Source organism: Heptranchias perlo, chromosome 5 (assembly GCF_035084215.1).
Source record: "Heptranchias perlo isolate sHepPer1 chromosome 5, sHepPer1.hap1, whole genome shotgun sequence".
NCBI classification, from domain to species: domain Eukaryota; kingdom Metazoa; phylum Chordata; class Chondrichthyes; order Hexanchiformes; family Hexanchidae; genus Heptranchias; species Heptranchias perlo.
In genome coordinates, this window is record NC_090329.1 from 93,163,693 (window position 1) to 93,187,444 (window position 23,752).

The 23,752-nt window shown below is 43.2% G+C and overlaps 1 protein-coding gene across 1 annotated transcript in view; it reads left to right on the forward strand.

Moving 5' to 3' along the window:
- Positions 1-798: 798 nt before the first annotated feature.
- The window catches only part of LOC137322182 (interleukin-20 receptor subunit alpha-like), a 28,840-nt gene continuing 5,886 nt past the window's right edge, over positions 799-23,752 (forward strand). The window contains exons 1-6 of the mRNA XM_067985296.1: positions 799-850; positions 4,791-4,923; positions 12,084-12,262; positions 18,330-18,505; positions 18,697-18,841; positions 20,911-21,050. Coding sequence (XP_067841397.1) covers positions 799-850; positions 4,791-4,923; positions 12,084-12,262; positions 18,330-18,505; positions 18,697-18,841; positions 20,911-21,050 — 825 coding nt within the window. The remainder of the gene's footprint in view (positions 851-4,790; positions 4,924-12,083; positions 12,263-18,329; positions 18,506-18,696; positions 18,842-20,910; positions 21,051-23,752) is intronic.

Here is a 23,752-nt window from a genome sequence, read left to right on the forward strand (position 1 = left end):
TAAGTTATTGTGCATGCTTACCAAAATCTTGGCCTGTTGAGCATCCCATATTAATCCTTTCACTGGACAGAGGGGGTTTAAATTTCCTTTTGTGTGCTAGTGTGTTCTCGCTAAATTCCTGTCCGCGTTTTCTTATCACAATCGGAAAGCCATTTGAAATAAATAGGTTAACAATTGTGTTAAAATAGCACAAACAGGAACTTAATTGCTAAACAGAGAAAATTAACCAGTTATTCAAAGAATGGATCATAGTGCTTATTCTGTGCCTGCTAAAGGTCCAATTTCTGGCTGATTTTTTTTCCCCCTTGTTGCATTCCCTTCTTCTGAGCTGATGCTTCCCTGTTGGTTACCTTGTTTACACTGGGTCTAATGACATGTCCTAGATATAGTTTCAGCTCACTTGCAAATTACTCATTGTTCTCTTCAGTATCAGGTGTTGTGAGCTCACTTTTCATTTGAAACAAAAAAGGAGAATAAACTAGGAATGTTAATCCTTGCGCCCCTAAAGTAGGTGACCGCAGCCTGGTATAGCCGAGCATACTTCAGAAGCAGTTTGATCAACACCAGTCTTCAAAGTGTACTTGGATCACTCTAAAGCTCGGCAGAACAATTTGCAAAAAACAGCATTCATGCCAGAACTTTTTCTTTGACAGTAATGAAGTTGTTTGGAGATTAACTTACAATGTAATTACCAATTTGGGAATCAGTATACAATGGTAATCCTTAAATTATTCACAGAAATGTTAAGGGCAGCAATTACACTGAACCCTGTCTGCTCATCCAGCTCTGGGACGTCAGATGGTTTTATTGATCAGCCCACCGATTCTTTATGTTATATTTGGGGCTTATGGTAAGAGATCTTTAAGACAATTTTCATCGCACCAAAGACTCCCAGAGCTTAAAAAGGAGATTGCAAAGTTACATAATAAATGTATATCATTGAAAAAGTGAGTGGGCGAGAAGGTGGCAGATGGAGTTTAACGTGGGGAAATGTGAAATTATCCACTTTGGTAGGAAGAATAGAAAAGCAGAATATTTTTTAAAAGGCGTACGAAATGTTGGTATTCAGAGGGATTTGGGTGTCCTTGTACACGAATCATAGAAAGTGAACCTGCAGGTACAGCAAGCAATTAGGAAGGCAAATGGTATGTTAGCTTTTATTGCAAGGGGGTTGGAGTATGAGGGTAAGAAGGTTTTGCTGCAATTATATAGGACTATGGTGAGACCACACCTGTGTATAGTTTTGGTCTTCTTACCTAAGGAAGGATATACTTGCCTTAGAGGCGGTGCAACGAAGGTTCACTAGGTTGATTCCTGGGATGAGAGAGTTGTCCTATGAAGAGAGATTGAGTAGAATGGGCCTATATTCCCTGGAGTTTAGAAGAATGAGAGGTGATCTCATTGTAATGTATAAAATTCTTAGAGGACTTAATAGGGTAGATGCTGTGAGGCTGTTTCCCCTGGCTGGAGAGTCTAGAATTAGGGGTCATAGTCTCATGATATGGGTTCGGCCATTTAGGACTGAGATGAGGAAACATTTCTTCACTTAGGGGGTTGTGAATCCTTGGAATTCTCTCCCCCAGAGGGCTGTGGATGCTCAGTGGTTGAGTATATTCAAGACTGAGATCGATGGATACTTGGACACTAAGGGAATCAAGGGATATGGGGATGGGCAGGAAAGTGGAGTTGAGGTAGAAGATCAGCCATGATATTCTTGAATGGCAGGGCAGGCTCGAGGGGCCGTATGGCCTACTCCTGATCCTAGTTCTTATGTAGGAGATAAATCCTGAATTGGTTAAAAGCGAGATGAGAGATATTATAATAGATAAAGCGAAAGTATTGGAGAATTTAATTAAGCTAAAGGAGGACAAAGTGCCAGGACCATCGGGATACCTGAGGGAAATGGGAGAAGAAATATAGAGACCCTGGAAATTATATTGCAGGGTTCTATTGAGAGTGGGTGTGCACCAGAGAACTGAGCAGTGACCAATGTAAAACCCATTTTCAAAAAGGGAGACAGAGCTAACCTGGGTAATTAGAGGCCAGTTAATTTTATATCGGTGGTAGGGAAAATTTTGCAATTTTTAATTGAAGATGAAATTACTAAATATCTAAATGAAGAGAAAATAATTAGAAACAGCCAACATGAATTTCAGAAAGGAAGATTATGCTTGACAAACCTGATAGAGCTTTTCGAGGAGGTGATAGATATGGTGAACGGGTAAACGCAATGGATGTGATGTAGATAGACTGTCCGAAAGCCTTTGTCAAGGTACCACAAAGGAGACGAATGAAGAAGATTAAAGGTTAAGGAATTAGGGGAATAGTAATAAATTGGACTAAAAACTGGTTAGAAGGGAGAAAACATAGAGTAGCAGTAACAGGCAGTTTCTCAGAGTGGTGGGAAGTGTGTAGCAGTGTCCCACAGGATCCTGTTCTGATAAAAAAAAAAGTGGTAATTATACTTGGAATGGGGGAAAGTTGGGTGATGTGGAAATGCAGAGGAATTTGGAGGTTCATATTCACAAGACCTTAAAAGCAGCACCTCAAGTGATTACTGTCATAAAAATGCTAATGAATACTGGGTTTTATGGCAAGAGGTATAGAATATAAAAGTCGAGATGCAAAGTTGAATCTATACAAAGCCTTAGTAAACTACAGTTGGAGTGCTGTGTGCAGTTTTGGGCTCTACATAGAATCTTAGAAAGGTTACAGCACGGAAGGAAGCCATTCAGCCCATCGAGTCCAAGCCAGCCCTATGCAAGAGCAATCCAGCTAGTCCCACTTCCCCGCCCTATCCCCGTAGCCCTACAATTTTTTTCCTTTCAAGTACTTATCCAGTTCCCTTTTGAAGGCCATGTTTGAATCTGCCTCCACCACTCCCTCGGACAGTGCATTCCAGATCCTAACCACTCGCCGTGTAAAAAAGTTTTTCTTCATGACATCTTTTGGCAATCACTTTAAATCTATGTCCTCTGGTTCTTGACCCTTCCGCCACTGCGAACAGTTTCTCTCTATCTGTCTAGACCCTTCATGATTTTGAATACCTCTATCAAATCCGCACTCAACCTTCTCTGTTCCAAGGAGAACAACCCCAGCTTTTCCAGTCTATCCACGTAACTAAAGTCCTTCATCCCTGGAATCATTCCAGTAAATTTCTTCTGCACCCTCTCTAAGGCCTTCATATCTTTCCTAAAGTGCGGTGCCCAGAACTGGACACAATACTCCAGTTGTGGCTGAACTAGTGTTTTATAAAGGTTCATCATGACTTCCTTACTTTTGTACTCAATGCCTCTATTTATAAAGCCCAGGATCCAGTATGCTTTTTTAACCGCTTTCTCAACCTGCCCTGCCACCTTCAATAATTTGTGCACATATACCCCCAGATCTCTCTGTTCCTGAACCCCTTTTAGAGTTGTGCCCTCTAATTTATATTGCCTCTTGTTCTTCTTACCGAAATGTAGCACTTCGCATTTTTCTGCATTAAATTTCATCTGTCACGTGTCCGCCCATTCCACCAGCCTGTCTATATCCTCTTGAAGTCTATCACTATCCTCCTCACTGTTTACTACCCTTCCAAGTATTGTGACATCTGCAATTGGAAATTGTGCCCTGTACATCCGAGTCCAAGTCATTAATATATATCAAGAAAAGCAGTGGTCCCAGTACTGACCCCTGGGGAAAACCACAGTGCACCTCCAGTCCATAAAACAACCGTTCACCACTACTCTCTGTTTCCTGTCACTTAGCCAATTCTGTATCCATGTTGCTACTGCCCCCTTTATTCCATGGTCCACAATCTTGATGATAAGCCTACTATGCGGCACTTCATCAAACGCCTTTTGAAAATCCGTATACACCACATCAGCTACATTGCTCTCATCTACCCTCTCTGTTACCTCATCAAAAAACTCTATCAGATTAGTTAAACATGATTTGCCTTTAACAAATCCATGCTGGCTTTCCCTAATCAATCCACACTCGTCCAAGTGACTATTAATTCTGTCCCAGATTATCGTTTCTAAAAATTTCCCCACCACCGAGATTAAACTGACTGGCCTATAGTTGCTGAGTTTATCCTTACACCCTTTTTTGAACAAGGGTGTAACATTTGCAATTCTCCAGTCCTCTGGCACCACCCCCGTGTCTACGGATGTTTGGAAGATTATGGCCAGCACCCCTGCAATTTCCACCCTTACTTCCCTCAGCAATTATGGGAATGATGTTGAGGCAATAGAGAGGGTACAGTGTAGATTCACTAGGATGCTGCCGGTTATGAGGAAATACAAATACAAAGATTGACTTGAAAAATTGTGGCTGTTTTCATTAGAACAGAGGAGATTATGGGGTGATTTGATAGAGGTGCTTAAAACTGTGAAGGGAAGAGGTGGGGTAGGTAGGAACAGACTGTTTCCAGTGGTTATGGGGTCCAGGACAGGGAGATATATATATAAAATTAAATGGAAGAGATTTAGGACGAAAGCAGGAGAAACTTTTTTACACAGAGGGTTGTGAGGTTCTGGAATGCACAACCCAGAATTACTGATTGAAGCAGAAACCATGTCAACATTTAAGAATAGGTTAGGTAGGAGATTGAAGGAAAGGGGAATAAAGGGATATGGGAACAAGGAGGGCATATGGAATTAAGACTACTGCTCATGTGGGGGATAAGCACCAACACGGACTGGTTGATTTCATGTTGATAATTCCTGTGTAATTTTATCTGGCACATCTCATTTGCCAACCTGCTGTATAAATTCTAACAGTGCTGCTTTTTGTTTTTTTTTCAGGGATTCCCAGAGAAAGCACGTTACCTGCACCGAGCAATGTGCATTTCTTGTCAAACAACCTGCAGAACGTTCTGCACTGGGAACTGCCTGGAGAGAAAGGAAGCACGATACTGTCCAGTGTGCAGTATAAAGTGTAATTGCTGATCTCATTCTCTACTGCTACATTGTTGTTTAGATCTTGATTACATGCTGTCACTCCCAAAGTGAATCCTTGCATAACTATAAGGGAATGTTTAACAGCACACACATCTTTCCTGCCACAGGGCATTTTGTGCTGTTTTTAACATCTCTTCCCAGCACAGTCATCGGGAAAGTCGAGGCCCCTGTCCCGTCTCCCCCTACACCAACACACACGTATATCCTCAGGAATCAATGCCAAATATCAAAATTAGGGTTCATAAATATAAGATAATCACTAATGAATCCAATAGGGAATTCAGGAGAAACCTCTTTACCCAGAAGCGTGGTTAAAATATGGAACTCACTATCACAAGGGGTAGTTGAGACAAATAGCATAGATGCATTCAAGGGGAAGCCAGATAAACACATGAGAGTGAAAGGAATCGAAGGATATGCTGATAGGGTTAGATGAAGAGGGGTGGAAGGAGGCCTGTGGAGCATAAACACCAACATGGACCACTTGGGCTGAAGGGCCTATTTCTGTGCTGTACACTCTATGGAATGCTATGTAAACAATTTTACAACACCAAGTTATAGTCCAGCAATTTTATTTTAAATTCACAAGCTTTCGGAGATTTCCTCCTTCCTCAGGCAAATGTTTCAAGAGCTCTTGAAACATTTGCCTGAGGAAGGAGGAAATCTCCGAAAGCTTGTGAATTTAAAATAAAATTGCTGGACTATAACTTGGTGTTGTAAAATTGTTTACAATTGTCAACCCCAGTCCATCACCGGCATCTCCACATCATGAATGCTATGTAAGTTGAGAGACTGTTTCCATACACATGTGTTCAAAAATACTCATGCCCAAGGGTTTCCAGTAGAATCCTATTTCAAAAAAGGTTCCATTAATTCTTGCAAGTAGCCCAATAACATTAAAATTTCTTATAAAATACCAGAGAGATAGTTGAAAATCATAATTTATTACAATTTTGCTTTTGTGGTCACGAATGTCAGTAATGGAGAATAGAATATTTTTTGCAAAATAACTCTTCCTCTATTCCGTGCCAACAACATGCTTTGATCCCACCCTAGAAAACCCATTATCTCCCCCATCATCCTCACTACACTAGTGTGACATTTCTATTTCCCACACTAGGCATCCTGTGGCCTCTAATTCTGCCTGTCAAGTTATCTATCAAGTTGTGGGTTGTTTCATCAGCTTTGTGTCCGCTTGGTAACCGATTGAGACTCTCCAGACTCATTTTGCATAGACAGAAAGCCTTTCTACTTCATGCAGGGATTTAAAAAGATAATGAGTGACTGAAAAAGTCAGAGCTACATTAACCCAATTACCCATGAGATTGAATTCAGTGACCTCGTTCTGAAATTTGGTTGTTTATTTAATCACCGCCAATGTGGACACTGCGTACAGTATTCATACTGTCCACTTATTATAAGTATATTCACTGTATTGTGGGCAATGGCCATTTCAACAATTGAGTGATTTATGTTGACCTATTCCATTGTTATACTAATTCATCACTGAATCCTACATTTTTAACTTCAGAAGGGTGAGAAAGTAGCCATAAAGACCATGGTTCACAATTGGCCACTTTAATTGTGTTGCTGCCCCTTTAATTCTGTGCATAGAAACCATTAGAACTGGAAACATGTGACTGCAGTGAAAAATATTTTTGTGCTAGATCGAGACAGAGGCTAGTGCACTGAGTGAGACTTTATGTGAAAAGACACGAAAAGGTAAACCGCATGCTTGCAGGTGCAGCTTCTCATCAGATTGTTATCTCTGAGTAACCACATAATCATAGGCTGAGGCTGCACACATAGCAAGTGTCCCACTTTACACCTCATGTGGAGCATAAACCCATTATTACTGTTGGGCCGAATGGCCTATTTCTGTGAAGTACATTCTTTGTAATTATAGTTAAGGTCTTTTTTCATCTGTACATTCATTTACTTTTGAAGATGAATTATCCCTTCTAGAACAATCTATTCAATTGTTTCAGAACTTTTTCATAATCTCTGTGCATGTGAACGTTTAGAAAAGCAACCATGAAACAGATTATTAGAATAAAGAGTATGTTGTGAAAGAAAGCATGTTACAGATTTATGTTCTATGCCAAAGAAAATAATTATTCTCCTTATGAAAAACACATTATCCAAAGTGTTATGGCCCATTTTTTCAAATATGATTGGAGGGAATGTGTATTAGAAAATATCAAACCATGTGAGATGACACAATTTCACTGAAACATTTTTGAATTCATGAACATGACATCACAGTGAAGACAGCTACATTGTGAGAGAAAATACTTTTATAGTGACAACACAATGCACTCCACGAGCAAATCAATATAGAGTAGACTTAAAGTTGACACACATTTTGTTTATTGAGGCACCCCTAGGTCAAGGGCCCAGATCCACAGTGCAGGGTATGATAAAGAGTAGGGTAAATAAAGAAGTAATGACGCCATAATTGGACTTTAAAAGCATAGGAGAAAAGGGGAATTGAGGGGAGGAAGAAGGTCCACACTTGTAAGGTACTGGGAAAGAACGAGCTAAGAGTTGAAGACAGTGCTATAAATCTGCTCAGTTTATTTTATTTAATGTATGTCTGCTATAAATAGAATATATATTGAGGGGCCATGAGATATTATCTATTTCTCACTCATGGTAACAAAAGTAATTCATTCATAGCCTTGTTGCTCATGTCGGCTACTCATTGGATTTAAATCTTGTCACAGGGCTTCTGGACATTTATCCTTTACATGTGTTGCTCAGGATTGCAAGACAGTTTTGGATGAAGAAGAACTTTCAGCCCACTTTGTTTTATATTTTCAGAATACCAGCCCTGCCAGCTACCTATTATAGCATTTGACATTTTCTTAAATGAATCCAATGTTTTGGCTTCAGCCAATCTTCCCAGCAACCTATTCTGACTATTGGATACACTCTCCCTTCAATCATATTTGGAAAAAAACACAAACAGAACACTTTGGGCAACTTGTGAAGAAATACTTCCTGATGTCTGTCCTAAATTTACCTTTCACAACCATTCATTGCCTCTTCTTACATAGAAATTACAGCACAGAAACAAGCCATTTGGCCCAACTGGTTTATGCTCCTCACAAGCCTCCTCATCTAACTCCACATGAGCCTCATCTAACCCTATCAGCATACCCTTGTATTCCCTTCTCCCTCATGAACTTATCTAGCTTCCCCTTAAATGTATCTATGCTGTCCGCCTCAATTACTCCATGTGGTAGTGAGTTCCAAATTATCACCATTCTCTGAGTAAAGAAATTTCTCCAAGCTTTACATTGATCCTCAGTTCGTTACATCGTGAGCCAAAATCATCACGTTTTAGGAAAGGGTTGATGCTTCTAATGTCAGTCCCAAAAGACCTGTTGAATTCACACATGCGGAACTCCTGGGAAATACCAGGAAAGTACAAACAGGTGAAGACTTTTAGCTCTGGGAATGCTGCCCTCAAGTCTGAAAATACTGTTCCTGGTTTTGTTTCTTTATCCTTTTAAGTATCCTGTATATTTTTTTATTCGTCCATGGGATGTGGCCATCGCTGGCAAGGCCAGCATTTATTGCCCATCCCTAATTGCCCTTGAGAAGGTGGTGGTGAGCCGCCTTCTTGAATCGCTGCAGTCCGTGTGATGAAGGTTCTCCCACAGTGCTATTAGGTAGGGATTTCCAGGATTTTGACCCAGCGACGATGAAGGAACGGCGATATATTTCCAAGTCGGGATGGTGTGTGACTTGGAGGGGAACATGCAGATGGTGTTGTTCCCATGTGCCTGCTGTCCTTGTCCTTCTAGGTGGTAGAGGTCACAGGTTTGGGAGGTGCTGTCGAAGAAGCCTTGGCGAGTTGCTGCAGTGCATCCTGTGGATAGTACACACTGCAGCCACAGTGCGCCAGTGGTGAAGGGAGTGAATGTTTAGGGTGGTGGATGGGGTGCCAATCAAGCGGGCTGCTTTGTCCTGGATGGTGTCGAGCTTGTTGAGTGTTGTTGGAGCTGCACTCAACCAGGCAAGTGGAGAGTATTCCATCACACTCCTGACTTGTGCCTTGGTGGAAAGGCTTTAGGGAGTCAGGAGGTGAATCACTCGCCACAGAATACCCAGCCTCTGACCTGCTCTTGTAGCCACAGTATTTATGTGGCTGGTCCAGTTAAGTTGCTGGTCAATGATGACCCCCAGGATGTTGATGGTGGGGGATTCAGCGATGGTAACGCCATTGAATGTCAAGGGGAGTTGGTTAGACTCTCTCTTGTTGGAGATGGTCATTGCTTGGTACTTGTCTGGCGCGAATGTTACTCGCAATTATCAGCCCAAGCCTGGATGTTGCCAAGGTCTTGCTGCATGCGGGCACGGACTGCTTCATTATCTGAGGGGTTGCGAATGGAACTGAACACTGTGCAATCATCAGCGAACATCCCCATTTATGACCTTATGATGGAGGGAAGGTCATTGATAAAGCAGCTGAAGATGGTTGGGCCTAGGTCACTGCCCTGAGGAACTCCTGCAGCAATGTCCTGGGACTGAGATGATTGGCCTCTAACTATCACTACGATCTTCCTTTGTGCTAGGTATGACTCCAGCCACTGGAGAGTTTTCCCCCTGATTCCCATTGACTTCAGTTTTACAAGGGCTCCTTGGTGCCACATTCAGTCAAATGCTACCATGATGTCAAGGGCAGTCACTCTCACCTCACCTCTGGAAATCAGCTCTTTTGTCCATGTTTGGACCATGGCTGTAATGAGGTCTGGAGCCGAGTGGTCCTGACGGAACCCAAACTGAGCATCGGTAAGCAGGTTATTGGTGAGTAAGTACTGCTTGATAGCACTGTCGACGACACCTTCCATCACTTTGCTGATGATTGAGACTGGACAGATGGGGCGGTAATTGGCTGGATTGAATTTGTCCTGCTTTTTGTGGACAGGACATACCTGGGCAGTTTTCCACATTGTCGGGTAGATGCCAGTGTTGTAGCTGTACTGGAACAATTTGGCTAGAGGTGTGGCTAGTTCTGGAGCACAAGTCTTCAGCACTACAGCCGGGATGTTGTCGGGGCCTATAGCCTTTGCTGTATCCAGTGCACTCAGCCATTTCTTGATATCACATGGAGTGAATTGAATTGGCTCAAGACTGGCTTCTGAGATGGTGGGGATTTCAGGAGGAGGCCGAGATGGATCATCCACTCGGCATTTCTGGCTGAAGATGGTTGCAAACACTTCAGCCTTGTCTTTTGCACTCACGTGCTGGACTCTGCCACCATTGAGGATGGGGATGTTTACAGAGCCTCCTCCTCCCGTTAGTTGTTTAATTGTCCACCACCATTCACGACTGGATGTGGCAGGACTGCAGAGCTTTGTTCTGGTCCGTTTGTTGTGGAATCACTTAGCTCTGTCTATAGCATGTTGCTTCCGCTGTTTAGCATGCATGTAGTCCTGAGTTGTAGCATCACCTCTGAGACATCTCTTTTCCATAATGGAGACCCCTAGTTTGTGAAGTTCTTCTTAGTTCTTCACTCTGACACTGGGAATCATCCTCATTGCTCCCCTCTGTACTGTCTCTGGGGCCTAGATGGCTCCCATATATTGCAGAGATCAACTGTAATTGAACTCCAGGTGCAGTCTGTACAGCTTCAACATCTGGGGATTTAAATTCAACTGATTTGCCCTCCAAACTAGTACCCTATTTACATTGCTTATTGCTACTCACACTATTTAAACATGGTGAGCGAGAAGTCAGCCAACACCCCCAAGATATCTTTCAGCATCCCTCTTGGAAAGTTTTTATCCTACTATGAAATACATGTGCCACCTTATTGGGAGATTAATCTTTTAAAATTAATTTTGAATTCAACTTTGGAATTAAAGAATAGTACAGTATTGAGGAGTTTAAAGGAGTGTAGCAGGTGGTGTAGAATGTATACCTTTGTTCTGAATATTATTATTGTTAACAGCCTTTGATTAGTTACAATGATCAGTTCATGTAATTATTACAGTTTCCTCTTTTGTTGCTAACGTATTCCACCTGCTTCCAGAACCAGTTCATGATTTTATTTCTTGATTACAGTATAAACCACTTAAAGGAAAGACCCATATGGTGACAATTGTTCCTTTTATTCAAGTGTTTTTATGAAGCATACATGGTGAATGAATTGGTGCTTAAACAAATATTCCTCTCAAATGAACCTGTCCATTACCTGATCTGGAGTGTGCTAGTAGTTAGTTTGATCCAGCTTGCTAATTTTGCACCTTACATTTTCAGTAAGCTGACTACGTGTGTTGCTTCTACAATTGAATTTGCCAACTGGCATGATTTTTTTCAGGACAATTCTAATTTTCACACCCTTGTCCTGAGTCACAAATTCATCTCATCATATCTGAAGGCTTTTTAGAAGTGTGAAAAACACGTGTTTCCATAGAATTTTTAAAGCCCTCGCTAACTCTTTGATCTCCCTCACTGTGATCTTGATTTCCCCCTCCCCCCACCAACCCCAGACAACTGTTATAATTCTAACCCGTCTTCTCTCACCCCTGCTTCTGCCTCCGCTCCCACCCCCACCCATCCAAATTTGGGGAAATTAAATATTGGCAAGTATGTGTCAGGGAACCTTAGCCAAAGCATCATGCCTCATTATGTTCTAAGTAGCAGCTGACTGAAATTGTCGGTGCATTCAAGTTTTACTGGTAATACGGAGTTTAAGTTAACAAACTAACAGGTAGCATTCAAAAATGAAAGAGTTTGGGCTAAAGGTAGCTCAGCTCCTCTGTGTTGTTGCTACTATTCTTGGCTGGGGTTGGTCTGGATCACTTGCACCTACCTTTGGGTAGGCATACCTAGGGTGATGCATCAGTGGAACGGATAGTAAGCAGGGAATATGCTTCACAACTACTCTGTTGTGCTAATCACCCAATAGGAGAGGCAGTTGAATAATCACCAGGCAATATTAGAGTAAGAATTAATTTGCAAGACCTATTGTTCCAAAGTGACAAATAACTAGAAGAAAATGGATAATTTCACTTGTTTTCCGTGTAGAGGGGAGTTTGTGCATGTACCTACATATATTGTATTATTGAGACATTACAAAATGAATATTTGCAGTAAGAATTAATGGTGCTATTTTTAAAGCAGATATGGAGAAAAAGATTGGAAGAACAAAAAAGAATGCCAGAACATTATCAAGACATACTGTGACCTTTCAAATGAGACAGATGATTATGAAGAACATTACTATGCCAGAGTAAGGGCGGTTTCAGGAGCAGTCTTTTCTGATTGGAATATAAGTGGAAGATTCAATCCTAAAGTGGAAAGTAAGTGCAAAATTAAACCTTGCTGTGGGTGAATACAAATCAAGGAAAATTGATCCGAGTTTCTCTTGAACAGTTTTACATTTTATTAGAAAAGGGTTTGAGTGAATTTTTAAACTCTGTTGTCCCTGGCACAGTCAACATCAGATCTCAGGACCACTTTAAGCATCTGCAGCAATCATTGTAACAGCATTATCTATATCAGTTTACGGGTTGTTTCTAACCCATTGGGTACTCTGCCAGAGTAGAGTACATACAGTACTTTATTACTGAGGCATTGACCCAAGTTTTGGCCCTTTTCATTAAGCGTTCAGTTGCGATTGGAAAAAAGCCAATACATACATGACCAATATCAGTGATTTATATCACAATTCAATCACGTAACCACAGAAATATCAAGCATGTCTAATGCGTGGCTCCCTTAAAATTCAGCGGTATTAAATTTGTCTCATGAGCGAACATATTCTGTTGATATATTCTTTACAAAGGAATACAGTATGTAATACAATATGTAATACAAAGGAAGAATAAGTCAAAATGCAAGAAGACATTAATAAACTTGCAGAATGGGCGTGTAATTGGCAAATAAATTTTAATAGCTAAGTGTGAGGTGGTGCATTTTGGTAGGCCAAATACTGCTTGGACAATAAGGGCTCGAATTTAGCAGGCCTGCGGGTTCCCAGCAGGTGGTCCTCCGGGAGCGTGGTCAACACGCTGGGCGAAATTAGTGGGTTGCCCGCACGATCGTAGCAGGCAACCCACTAATAGGAATCAATTACCTGCTCCTCCGGGGTCCACGCTGCTGGTCTGCGCGTCGGGCGGGCTGCGCATGCGCAGTACGATCTGTCAGCTGGAGGCTCTCTAGTTAAAGGGGCAGTCCTCCACTGACCGATGCTGCAACCAATGGAACAAATTGCAGCATGGAGCAGCCCAGGGGGAAGGCTGCTCCCAGTTTAATGATGCCTCACCCCAGGTATCATCAGATGGGGTGAGGAGGAGGGGGAGGACACAGATCTTCCCCCCGGCGGGCGGGAGGAAGCGGCCTGCATCTGCCACCAAGAAGGCCTGGCTCGAGGTGGCAGAGGGGGTCACCTGCGCCACCAACATATGGCCCACATCCATACAGTGCAGGAGGCGCTGCAATGACCGCAGTAGGTCAGCCACAGTGAGAACACGAAGTCTTTCCCCTACACTCCGTCTGCCACAACACTGCCCCCACCCCACATCTCCTTCGGCACCGCCAACACTACTCTGTCACATCACCCTTCATACCCACTCAAACCCCATCCACATCTTACCTCCACCTACTCACCTCGCCAGTACTCATCCTGCCACTAACACGCAACCCAATCCTCATACAATCTCATTGCTCCATCCCATACTCACCCTCTCGTGCATCTCCCTCACGGCCAGCCTCACTCAACCTGCCACCACCTGTGCTGCAGCCACAGGGCATGCATCACATATGTGCAGTAGGCAGCGTAAGGCAACCGTGTCGTGAGCATGAAGGGGGTGCACAAGGGTGGCTGAGGGTTTGTCCTGGGTGTTACCCATATTGAATTTCAGAGCAACAAACAGCACACATTATATTGACACCACCACTGCCATGTCTCCGCAAATCCTGTCCGTTGTGTCCAATAATGCCCGCTCCTGGGTATCACTATGAGGACCCACCACTGATGCCACCCATCGTGTTACTGCAGAGTAGGTGCAGGTGTATTTGCCGGGCTCTTCCGCGCAGACGACTGAGAGACATCGGCGGTGTAGCCGGCTGCACCCTGGAAGGATGCGGAGGAGAAGTTGTGGAGGGCAGTGGTGACTTTGCCAGCGACAGGTAAGCAGTTGGTGCTGGGGCCAGCCAGGAGCAGCTCGGCATGAAAGAGCCTGCAGATCTCCACGAATACATGTCGAGCGAGTCTGCGCCTCCCTGTGCACTGCTGCTCGGAGAGGTCCGGGGAGCTGCGCCTCGGTCTGTGGACCCTGTGGCGAGGGTAGTGCCCTCTGCGATGCGTCTCTCCCTGCGGTAGCCCTCCCTCCTGCTGTGCAGGTGGGCGTGCAACAACACCGTGTTGGGGGGCTCCACGTCTCTGCGGCGGACGGCGTGGACTGCGAGGCTGCTGGGGCTGGTCATGCTGTTCGTCCTCCGAGGGTGTCCACGCACCACCCAACTGGCAGGTGTTCGTCTGAGGGGTTGTGCAGGGTAGGTGGGTGGTTCCTCGGACTGGGGCTGCGGTTTCGTGTCGGTCTGTCCTCTGGCTTGGCGGGGGGTGGTGGAGGGCAGGGGTTGCCCTATGTGATGCGGTGGCCTCCTGCGTGGGTGAGGGCTCTCCCCCGTGGAGTGCACCTTGGCACCTGCCACAGGCTGCTGGCTGCAACACGCCTGGTTGGAGAGAGACTGTTTCCCCCAGTGTGTGAAACTCACTGCCTTGAACCTAAAATCCCACACTTCCTCTTTTGACAGCTGCTTCAGCTCATTAACTGACCTCAACAAGCAAGGTAAGTACACTCAAGTGGAACCCCGCTGGCTTTAATTGCCTGCGGGATTCCCACCAGCGGGGCCTGCGCACGCAGCCCCGCACGTCAGCGCGGTACCCGGAAGTGGCCGGGATTTCGGCGCGATCCGGTCACGTGACCGAATATCGGGATTTTCGGGGCCCCCCCCGCTGGAAACCCGCAGGTAACCCGACGCGAAAATCGAGCCCTAAGAGTCTGAATGGGGTAGGGAAGCAAAGGGATCTCGGGGTACAAATCACTAAAAGTAGCGACGCAGGTCAATAAGGCCAAAAAAAAAGCAAACCAAGCACTGGGGTTCATTTCTAGAGGGATAGAATTGAAAAGCAGAGAAGTTATGTCAAACTTGTATAGAAGCTTGGTTAGACCACACTTGGAGTACTGTGAACAGTTCTGGTCTCCATATTATAAAAAGGATATAGAGGCACTTTAGAAGGTGCAAAAAAGATTTACTAGGATGATACCAGAACTGAGAGGTTATACCTATCAGGAAAGATTGAGCAAGCTGGGGCTCTTTTCTCTAGAAAAGAGAAGACTGAGGGGTGACCTGAAAGAGGTCTTTAAGATTGATAGGGTAGACGTAGAGAAGATGTTGTTTCTACTTGTGTTGGGAGATCAGAATTAGGGAATTCAGGAGAAACTTCTTTATCCATAGAGTGGTGAGAATGTGGAACTTGCTACCACAAAGAGTAGTTGAAGCAAATAGTGAAGCACATGAGAGAGAGAGAAAGGAATAGAAGGATATGCTGATGGGGTTAGATGACGTAGGGAGGGAGGAGGCTCATGTGGAGCATAAACGCTGGCATAGACCAGTTGGGCCAAATGGCCTGTTACTGTAGACACTGTGTAACAGTGTCAAAACAGATTAACTGGTCATTCCTCTCATGTGTTGTTTTTGGGGCCTAGTTGTATATAAATTGTTTACCAGATAAGCCTACAAATCAGTGGCTGTGCTTCAAAAGTAATTCATTAGATGCAAAACATTTTGGATACCATGGGCATGATTTTGACCCCAAGCCGGGAAGGGGGCGGGGGGGGGGGGTCAAATTGTAGACAGGGAACCCGGAAGTACAGGTTCCCGGACGTCCTTTCGATTTTGACATAAGGACATCTTTTATTTTTTTTTTGGTAAGTTTGCCATCCAACTGGCCAGCCTGATTGACAGGCTGGCATCAGTCGGATGGGAGAGCAGCCAGTGAGAGGACATGAAAAGGTAAGTCTTCAGGTAAGTCTTTGATTGTATGGATGGGGGGTCATGGGTGGGCATGGGAGCATGGGTAGGCACGAGGCACTGATGGGCATTGAGGGAGTCAGTCATGGGGGGAGGATCGGGGGTCAGTCACCGGGGAGGGGTGTTTGTTGGGATCGGGGGTCATCGTGGAGGTCCGCGATCGTTGGGTGTCGAGGTCGGAGATCGGGGGAGGGGGTGGGGGTCGCTGCAGGTAGGGCATGTTGGGCCTGGGGGAAGCACTCCTGCTCCTCTGGGCCCACAAGCTGTGCCAGAAAGGTACTTACCTGCAGTTACGGGCCTTCTCGCCTCCTTTCACGTGGCGTGAAGGAGAAGGCCCGGGAACCCCGGCCCCCCGGGGTTGAAATTGCAAAATCTGTAAAAATGGAGGCCTGCAGCCTCCATGAAAGGTTTTAGTCACCAACCCGCCCCCTGGGAGCAGGTTGGTTGCCCGCCCCTCGTCCCGCCCCAGTGAAAACCGGAAGTGGGTGGGTTAGGGGCGGGTCTGAAATGGTTGCGATTTTGAATGCCCCCCCCCCCCCCGTCCCCAACCCATCCATTTTTCTATGTTAAAATCGTGCCCCATGAGTACATGATAAAACGCTATGTATATTCAAGTTCTTTCTTCTTACACTTTTATTGCATAACATTAAGAAAGAAAGTCTAAGCACTAACGATAGAAAATTCCTCATCACTGCTTCTACTCAAAAATGGTGTCTTTGCCAATCAGTCACATTATTCTTTTAAAAGAGGCACTAAGTTCAGCTGTTACTTTTAACATTTATTTCTTTTGGGAGGGAGGGAAGTTTTGTGCTCTCACCCTCATTAAGCCATTTCTGATAAATGTAGGCTAGATGCAAGGTTTTTAGCTATAGTTATATTTTACCCAGTATTTTTGCAATATATTGGTTCATACACAGTGGAGCAGAGTTCAGTAAATAGGAATAATAGAGGCAAATCTGCGCACAACCCTTGATTTCCTCAGATGCACTCCCTGCACACATCGCTCTTCACTGGGAGTACCAGATTACAGAATCACCCTTAATAATTCATGTTACAACTTAGAAAATAAAATCTACAGGACTGCTGAATGACTATGTATGTGTAGTGGCTGTTTTGGGCTGTTAGCTAAAATTAAAACTCATGGAATTGAAGGCAAATTATTGACCTGGTTAGGAGATTGGTTAAGCGTTAGAAGACAGAGAGTAAGGATAATGGGTATGTACTCGAATCGGAAGGAAGTGATTAATGGTGCCCCACAAGGATCTGTGCTGGGGCCTCAACTATTCACTTTATTAATTTATTGACTTAGATAACACAATAGAGAGTCATATATCCAAGTTTGCCGATGACACAAAAATTGGTGGCATAGTAAGTAATGCAGACGGGAGCATAAAATTACAAAGAGACATTGATAGATTAAGTGATGGGCAAAACTGTGGCAGATGAATTTCAAGGCAGGTAAGTGTGAGGTCATCCATTTTGGACCAAAAAAGGATAGATCCGAGCATTTTCTAAATGGTGAAAAGCTAGGAACAGTAGAGTTCCAAAGAGATTTAGGGGTCCATGTACACAGATCACTAAAATGTAGTAGTCAGGTACAAAAATTAGTCAAAAAGGCTAATGGAATATTAGCCTTTATAACTAGAGGGCTAGAATATGAAGGGGAGGAAGTTTTGCTACAGCTATACAAAGCCCTGGTTAGATCACATCTGGAGTATTGTGTACAGTTCTGGGCATCACACCTTAGAAAGGATATATTGGCCTTGGAAGGAGTGCGGTGCAGATTCTCCAGAATGTTACCAGGGCTCCACGGGTTAGATTATGCGGAGAGATTACATAAACTATGCTTGTATTCTCTGGAATATAGAAGATTAAGGGATGATTTGATTGAGGTTTTTAGGATTTTGAAAGGAATTGATAGGGTAGATAGAAAGAAACCTTTTCCACTGGTGGGGGAATCTAGGACAAGGGGACATAACCTTAAAATCAGAGCCAGGCCATTCAGGAAAGAAGTTAGGAAACACTTCTTCATACAAAGGATGGTAGAAATGTGTTAATCCCTCCCACAAAAAGCAGTAGATGCTAGCCTAATTAATAATTGTAAACCTGAGATTGATAGATTTTTTTCTAGCCAAGGGTATTAAAGGATATGGAGCCAAGGATGGAGTTAGGATACAGATCAGCCATGATCTCACTGAATGACGGATCAGGCTCGAGGGGCTGAATGGCCGACTCCTGTTCCTATGTTTTGAGTGTTAAATGCATAGTTACTGAAATGGCTAATGTTGTGCATTTTCTTTTAATATCTGCATATTGATTATCTTTCAGCAATCATCAGTTCTCCAAAAGTAAAAGTAGAAGCTGGGGACTGTTCCATCTCCATTACATTGACTGCTCCCAAAAAATGGAAGAACAACAATGAGGCTCGAGCTATTTCACTCAGTAAAGTTTTCCATGACTTAAAATACAACGTGTCTATCATTAATAGAAAGAGCAACAAATCGGTAAGAAAAATTCATACTTTATTAGAACCAAGGCAGCTATATGTACATACATACACACTAGAGAATAGTACACAAAGCGTATGCTTGAATACAAGAAAATTACATTGGTTATTCTGGACAATCAAATTTGTGTTAAAAAGATGCAGCTACTGTTTTTATAATTATTATAAAATTGTTGCTTTTTTTTTTAGAAAAGCTCCATAGAAGATGGTAAATTTAAAAAAATCGACAATCTGGAACATGACACCACGTATTGTGTAACTGCCCAGTCAGTGGAAAATAATTTTTTCAGAATTAGTGAACCTTCTGAAATTGTGTGTGTAACAACACCAAAAGGTGAGGGTGTCAGTCTAAATATGAAACTATATAAATTAACCAGCTCAAGACTGTTTATTATGTCATATAAAATTATGTTATGTGTACATTGATCATAGAAATTACATTGTAGAAGAAGACAATTCAGTCCATTCTGCCTGCGCCTCCTGCTAGCTCTTTCAACTGTAACTATCTAATATAATTTCATCTCTGCCCTTTTGCAGTATCCTTTTATATTCTTCCTTTTGAAATACTTATCCAGTTACCTTTTTATGATGATATAGTCTGCCTCAAAAGCTACCTATGGTAAATCATTCTAAGTGCTAATAATCCTCTGCATGAAAAGGTTTCGTCTAACTTTTCCTTTGTTCTTCTAGTGATAATCCTAAGACTAGGCTTCTTTGTTACTGATTCACCAATCTTGCACTTTTTAGTCTTTCATTATCATGAAAACCTTTTTGTTAAATCCTTGCTTAACCTTCTCTATTCCATTAAAAAGCCCAATTTTATAAGCCTTTCTTCATCCCTTTGACCTCTCGTTCTTGGTAGCATTCTAGTGATTCTTCCTTGTACCTTTTCCATTGTTCTGAACAGCTTACAGTATTCCAACTATGGTCTAACTAATGTCTTGTTGAATGGCAGAGCAGGCTCGAGGGGCCGATTGGCCTACTCCTGCTCCTATTTCTTATGTTCTTATGTTCTTGTATAAATTCAACATCTCTTCCGTTGATATTTATTGCTGCTCTGTATAAAACCCATTTATCTTTTTATGGTCTTTTCTACTCTCACCTATAAAGTTCTACACTCTATCATTTCCACCACTCAGTTAAGAATCTTACCATTTAGAGTATGCTTCCCTTCACTATTCCTTTTCCCAAAATATACAACTTCACATTTCTCTACATTGAACTGCATTTGCCATCTATCTGCCCATATTACTAACCTGTAATCCTCCTGCCACGCTGCCTAATTCAATATCATCTGTAAATTTTGGTATTGTTCCTCTTGTGCCTATGTTCAAGTCATTAATATAAATTAAAAAGTGTTTGCAACACAGATCCTTAGAACGCACCACTACCCACATCCTGCCAATTGAAAAAAACATCCATTTACCCCTACTCTTTGCATTCTGTCCCTTAGCCAGCTCTCTATCCATGTAGCTGCATTCCTTTTAATATCATGCCCCTTAATTATTGCACCAAGTCTCATCAAATCCCATATAATCATACACATATACATCATCCACTGTGTTCCTTTTATCTATCCACTCTGACCCCAAAATTACTGTGGGATGGAAGTGGAGCTGATTGGGAGGACTGCAATTTTAGATGGAACTCCGATATTTATATATTCCACCCCATGCATCCTGTGGTTCAAATTCTAGCTGAATCCTCTGTCTGCTCTCCTTGGTCCATTGATAGCTTCGGGAGCTCTGTCTGGCGAAGTTGCCGAGAATTCCACCCATTGCGCTCTCCTTGGGCTAGCAGAACCGATGCTTAGCTGAAGATTTACATAGGGCCTGTACTAGGCTTACCGAAGGCCCCAAAAGGGATTGATTACGTTAAAAAGATTAGCCATTTTTCTCTTTCGGGAAATTTTTTTTTTGCCATTTCTCTTCAGTACCTTAACGCTCTCTTGCTATGCCATTGGAGCAGCCACTCTGATGTTCCTCACATCGGTCCAGGTGAGTGCCTCTGTACTGATCCGGGCCACCCTCCCCAACTGTTTAAATTACTCCCATTATTACAGCTTTATTGCTACTGCGAACCTCTCCAAATCGCCTACAAATCTTCTCAATATCTTTCCCATTATTCAGTGATCTATAATGCCTGATTTTTCGACCAGCGGAGAGAAATAAAATCCTTGTGAGGTTAATTCCCTCTGTGCTGCTTTAGCAAGCCCATTAATTTGTTTAATAAATGTCGATCAACCCTATTTTAACACAGATGTTAAAACATTTAAAATAAATGGCGCAAAGAGAATTAACCCCACTAAATAATAAATAAACTTGTGACTATGGTTGGTTTTGTCGACACAGTAATTTTATTGTGCATTTTTCATTATATTTTCCTTTAATTTTATTTTGACAGATTCCACAAAACAAATGGTCCAAATGATCCTGTTTGGATGTGTTCTGCCAGTCTTCCTTTTAGTTTTTGTGTCTGTTTTGGTGTGCTGTTTCATGTACAGATATGTGTATGTCAATGATCAGAAGCAACCTGTAAATCTGGTAAGCAGTTTCTGCTAGCTTATTACAATGGACTCTGCCGGCTTTACTGTTATTACAAGACATAGAAAAAACATATTATGGGGAAAGGATGCATTAGAGGGAATATTTCATATGTTTTTCTATTAATGGGAAAGCCTTTATTAAAGAGTGTGACAGAGAATATATAAATAGCTGAGTCGTTCCTGGTAGGTTTAATAGGACTGGCAAATGGTGCTCACATTTGCCCCAGATATTTACAGCGTTCTTCATTATCTGACAGAGGGCAGATAATGTGTATCTATTTAAGAGTAACATCCATGTTCATGGGTATACACAGCTATTGTACATAATCTAAGGTAGGTAGAGTAGGATTAGGCACTGCAAAGGGAAATTGGACAAAATGTGCATATGAAATGATGAGAGAAATTGATTTAAACTGAGATTTGTTGAAAGGACCCTCACCATTGGAGTTGAAAGCATTAGGCTATGGATATAGGTCGCCAGCATGAAAAAGCCCAGGCCTGCAGCAGCATTGTCAGGATGTTGGCTTCCCAATTAGAAGGGTTTGAGTTTGATTCCCTGCCTCAACTAAAATCATGGGCAAACTTCTTTTACAAGTAGAGTTTCATCACTTTTGGTCATGGGCAAAGAAGGGGAGGCACACTCAAATCAACCTCCTTGTGATTCAACCAGTGAGTGACATGGACAATTTCTGTGATGCCTGTAAATTTGACCATCTTGCCTTCCAACCAAGGAAGATTGCATAGATGGATATATCAGAACATTTTTTAAAAATACATGCTGGCATATTGTTTTCATGTTCACTATCAGCTGTTGAAATTTGAAACAGATGAGTTACAGCCAGAAGCGTAAGCAGTGTACATACTCACATGCATTTTTTAATTTCCTGGGGCAGCAAAAATAAACCCCACTCTCCGCTTTTTGTTCCTACCAATGGTTGCTCGTGGCAATTGAATGTGTAAGAATTCCCTTGATAGTTTTATGAAATAGAGAGTTCCTACCCACAGCAGCAACAAATAGGAATAAAGAATAGGACAGGGCGGAGAAGGAGGGTGCCAGTTGGAACGAAAGGGGAAGGGAATGGAAAGTGACAGCATCAACTGAAGGGGAAAAGGTAGACTGTGCCTGCATGAACTGCGAGGAAGGGGAATAAGAGTGCCTGCATGAACTGCGAGGTAGGAGAATAAGAGTGCCTGCATGAACTGCGAGGAAGGGGAATAAGAGTGCCTGCATGAACTGCGAGGAAGGGGAATAAGAGTGCCTGCATGAACTGCGAGGAAGGGGAATAAGAGTGCCTGCATGAACTGCGAGGTAGGGGAATAAGAGTGCCTGCATGAACTGCGAGGAAGGGGAATAAGAGTGCCTGCATGAACTGCGAGGTAGGAGAATAAGAGTGCCAGCGTGAACTGTGAGGAAGGGGAATAAGAGTGCCTGCATGAACTGCGAGGAAGGGGAATAAGAGTGCCTGCGTGAACTGTGAGGAAGGGGAATAAGAGTGCCTGCATGAACTGCGAGGTAGGAGAATAAGAGTGCCAGCGTGAACTGCGAGGAAGGGGAATAAGAGTGCCTGCATGAACTGCGAGGTAGGAGAATAAGAGTGCCTGCATGAACTGTGAGGAAGGGGAATAAGAGTGCCTGCATGAACTGTGAGGAAGGGGAATAAGAGTGCCTGCGTGAACTGTGAGGAAGGGGTAGAACTGTGTAAATAATTTTGCAATCGAATTTAGTAGCAGAGAGTACCAATACATAACCACAATAGTTTACAATTTATCCACAAGAAACTAGGGTAAATCCCCACATACTTTACCACAATCTTCCACTAGACAAGTAAAGGAATGCTGGCAATAGCTACAGGTTAAGTTCTGACCACCCCATGTGCCACTACATTTTCAGCAGAACTACAAGTCATAGACCTATATTCAGGGTTGACTTGAGTCGTCAGATCTGAGTTTGAGGCTGGATCAGCTTTTTTTAAAGTCTTGCTCGGCGTTTTCTAGATTGGCACGTATGCTGCTGGTCCCAGCTGTTGCTCGTACCTGATGAAGCTGCTTTGTTCCAGGACCTCAATCTTTGTAGCAGTTGGGAATTAAAATGAACCTTGGTGCACCATTTTTAATGTGAAAATACTCAGGGGAGCATGTCCCTGGGCCGCTCTAGCAATGTGTAGCGCTAACGGGGGAGGGGCAGTATTTGGAGGCAATGTACAGTTTGAACTTTGCTGCCTATGTCCCAGGTTACAGTTTAGGAACAGAATTGTAAAAAAATAATTGCCACATTGAAATGAACGTTATTCTTTTGGTTGACGGCAGAGAGGGCCATGAGTCATTCACCATAATGATGTCATGTGTAATGTTATGTGATTATGGGGTGGATTTTCCCCCAGAGCGGTGTCCGGGCAATTGGCTGGTGGAATGCGTCTGCCAGCCACCTGGCAGTCCTGCCAGGAGGCCCAGTGCAGTTTGAAGACCAAACTCTCCGAGGCTCCAGACTGCCGCAAAATAGGCTGCCTGACTGGTCTCTGGGCCAGAGGAAGGTTCCTGGGGGGTGGTGAGGGCCCAGATTTTTGAAGGAGTGGAGAGATGGCACGGCTGCGGCCCATGCTGGGTCTGTGAAGCCAGTAGGAGCACTTCTGCTACTTCCGGCCCCACAAAAATAAAAAGGAACTCACCTGTGAGATCCCCTTCGGCCAGTCACCACCTGGT